General features: G+C 55.6%; 2 protein-coding genes across 2 annotated transcripts in view; one reads left to right on the forward strand and one right to left on the reverse strand.

Annotated features, from left to right (window-relative positions):
- CWC27 (CWC27 spliceosome associated protein homolog) overlaps positions 1-2789 on the reverse strand; it is a 176464-nt gene extending 173675 nt beyond the window's left edge. The window contains exon 1 of the mRNA XM_006081410.3: positions 2523-2789. Within this exon, the coding sequence (XP_006081472.1) occupies positions 2523-2564 (42 nt within the window). The 5' untranslated portion in view covers positions 2565-2789. The remainder of the gene's footprint in view (positions 1-2522) is intronic.
- A 153-nt stretch (positions 2790-2942) lies between these two features.
- Positions 2943-3316, forward strand: part of SREK1IP1 (SREK1 interacting protein 1) — a 30688-nt gene continuing 30314 nt past the window's right edge. The window contains exon 1 of the mRNA XM_006081411.3: positions 2943-3191. Within this exon, the coding sequence (XP_006081473.1) occupies positions 3179-3191 (13 nt within the window). The 5' untranslated portion in view covers positions 2943-3178. The remainder of the gene's footprint in view (positions 3192-3316) is intronic.

Consider the following 3316-nt stretch of genomic DNA (forward strand, 5'->3'; position numbering starts at 1 on the left):
TGGCCCCTGGAGCAGCGCGACAGGGGGCAGTGCCCAAACCCTTCGATAGACCTACGGCTCTGTGTGTGACAGGGGGCAGGGCCACAACCTCCCTATCCGCCCTGCTCTGTTCATGACAGGGGAAGGCGCCCCAACCCCCTGATCGGCCCTGCTCTGTGCCTGATAGGGGGGAGCTCCCCAAACCCCTGATCACCCTGCGGCTCTGTGTGTGACAGGGTGCGGCGCCCCAACCCCCTGATCCACCCTGCTCTGTGTGTGACAGCGGGCGGTGCCCCAATTCCCCTATTGGCCCTACTCTGTGAGTGACACGGGGGAGCTCCTCAACCCCCTCATGGGCCCTGCTCTGTGTGTGACGGGGGAGCTCCCCAACCCCCTGATGGTCCCTGCTCTGTGCGTGACAGAGTACGGAGCCCCAACCCCCCTGATGGGCCCTGCTCTGTGCATGACAGGGGGCAGCGCCCCAACCCCCTAATCGGCCCTACTCTGTGCGTGACAGGGTGGCGCCGCAACCTCCCCATCGACCCTGCCTTGAGTGTGACGGGGGCAGTGCCCCAACCCCCCAATCGGCCCTACCCTGAGCGTGACTAGGGGGTGGCATCGCAACCTCCCGATCCGCCCTGCTCTGTGCATGACAAGGGGCGGCGCCCCAACTCCCCAATTGGCCCTGCTCTGAGCCCGACCAGGGGCTGCACCTAGGGATTGGGCCTGCCCTCTGCCACCCGGGAGCGGGCCTAAGCCAGCAGGTCGTTATCTCCCGAGGGGTCCCAGACTGCGAGAGGGCACAGGCCGGGCTGAGGGACCCCCCTCTCCCCCCCCGAGTGCACAAATTTTTGTGCACCGGGCCCTCTAGTCTCTATATATAAAAGCCTAAGTAAACAGCCCAGCCGGCAACTATGATGCGCACTGACCACCAGGGGGCAGAAGCTCAACCCAGGAGCGGAAACCACAGGCATGAAAACATGGAACAGACTGACGAATCTCAGAGGGAAGGGGAGGGTGGGAAGAGATTAACCAAAGATCTTAATCCATACTAAAGGCTCAGTGCACAGATTCGTGCACCGGTGGGGTCCTTTGGCCTGGCCTGCACCCTCTCGCAATCCGGGACCTCTCGGGGGATGTCAGAGAGCTGGTTTTGGCCCAGTCCCCACAGGCCAGGGCCAGGGACCCCACCGGTGCACAAATCAGTGCACCGGGCCTCTAGTAAACAATAGAAAAAACTAAAGAGGTTAAGGGGACCAGGGAATGCTGGGATGCAGAACATAAATGAGGTTTGTTATTTTATAGAAGAGTAGATAGGAAAGGCCTCTGTTAAAGTGACATTTGTGTAGGCTAAAGAGTATATCTATAGAAAGGAACTCACAAGTGTGAAGACCCTGCCTAGCACGATAGGCAATGTATCCAATCCCTACCAAGTATTTATCAACTGGGGATGATTATCACCCTAAAAAAAAACATTTGGAAATAAAAAAAAGGTAGCTATTCTGAGTTTTCACAATGATGTAGGGTAGGGGTGAAGAGTAAAGAAAAGTTCAAACAACCAAGAATTAAAATAATTGCTTTGCCCAAAATACCTACTAAAATTTTTGCTGGGACTATCAATTACAAAACTTCTGTTATTATTTTCAAATTGCCCTCATTATATTACCAAATGTCAATCAACAAAAGATGGCATAAGTAACATGATCTAGTCATGCAACAGAATTATACCCGATATAAATTTAGTTAACCCTAATTCAGCCCCACTATTTTCTACATTTTGCTAGTTCATCATGTTTCATACGTGATGACACAGACTAGGTCTTAGATTAATTCAGGTGATACTTATTACCTTACTGACTCCTCTACTTCATACCACATGTGAACACCTTGGAGGAGAACTGACACACCTTGACTATCAAATCAACCAGAACGTTATTCTCCCAGTCCAATGTGGGAACAGTTCCCAGGCCCCACTTTCTATGGCTGACAACGATCTCCCGTTTTAAGACCAGCCATACCTCCTCCACGAAGCTCTCCCCTACTTTCCCAGTTGCGCACTTCGCAGTTCTCCCGCTAGCACCGTGCCCCTCTCTCAGGAGCACGCCTACTAGACATGGCATAAGATGCTCCTTTACCTGTCAGCCTCCAAACTAAACCATCAGCTCGTCCGGGGCAACAGCTAGACCCCATCCATCCGTCTGTGTATCCCCAGCACCTAGTACAGTGTCAGGTGCCTCGTTCAATGGTTGTAGAATTAAGTCAGATTTGCTCGTGTGTTTAGGTTTCTACCGAAGACCCCCGCCTGCAGGAGTTAGGCTGAGGCTAGAAACAGGGCCGCAGGCGGGTCGATGGAGACATCCCCACTCGAGGACTTTTTCCTAGTGTGCCTATGCTGACAAGTGCCAACAGATGGCTTTCGATGCCATCCTGGTCAGAGGCCGGGGGACGGACAAGCCTCCTGGTGGTCCCTTCCAACCCTAGGACTCCCTTAGTCGGTGAGGTGTCACTTTGGGGGACCCAGGTATCCTAGGCGGGGCTCTCACCTTCCCGTTCGTGGGAGGCTCCTGAATGTAGATATTGCTCATGCTGGTCAGTACCCAGGACTCGGCTCCTAATTGAGGAGGAGCGCGGGCGGCCGGTCGCTCAAGTTACCCACTTATCACACTTCCTTTCGTCGTTCGGTCGCGGAAAGCTCCAGTCCGTCAATATCCCCAGAGAAAACGACACCCAACACTATCTTTGCCCATAGCTAGCCTCTCACGGACGCCGCCATGTTGCTCCGGGGTTCGAACACCGCTAATCCCGAGCAGGGGGATCCCAATGTCCTCCAGGGAACGAGAAAAAGCATTAAGCTCCTACATAGATAACTTTAATTTCTATGACAACTTTTCAAATAACGATTCCTAAGTCTTGGTGGTGTTTCCTTCTCCACATGCGTCTGCAGGCATCCCTGCTCCCCCCAAACTGGCAGGAATGGTTCGGCCCGGGTGCTCGGCAATAGGGCTCCCCCGGAAACCGCAGCGGCGGCTCCTGGGTTCCTCTCTCCTGGCGCCTCGGAGGGCCTCCCCGACTGCCGCCGAGGTGCCGCGGCGCCGGGCAGAGGAGACGCCACCCTCGCAGCGCGTCGGCCTCGCAGCCGGCGGCGGGAAGCGAACGTGCCCTCGAAGTCCAGGGCTCCTGCGATCCCTTCCCCAGCGCCATGGCCGTCCCAGGTGAAGCGCGGACCGCAGGCCCCTGGGTTTGAGCGGGGAGGGGAGGTTGGGGTGCGCAGGGTGGGCAGTAGCGCCCGTGGGGCTGTAGGCGGAGGCTTTAAAATGCGTAGGTTCGTTTGGTTTAC

Source organism: Myotis lucifugus, unplaced genomic scaffold (assembly GCF_000147115.1).
Source record: "Myotis lucifugus unplaced genomic scaffold, Myoluc2.0 scaffold_0, whole genome shotgun sequence".
Lineage (NCBI taxonomy): Eukaryota > Metazoa > Chordata > Mammalia > Chiroptera > Vespertilionidae > Myotis > Myotis lucifugus.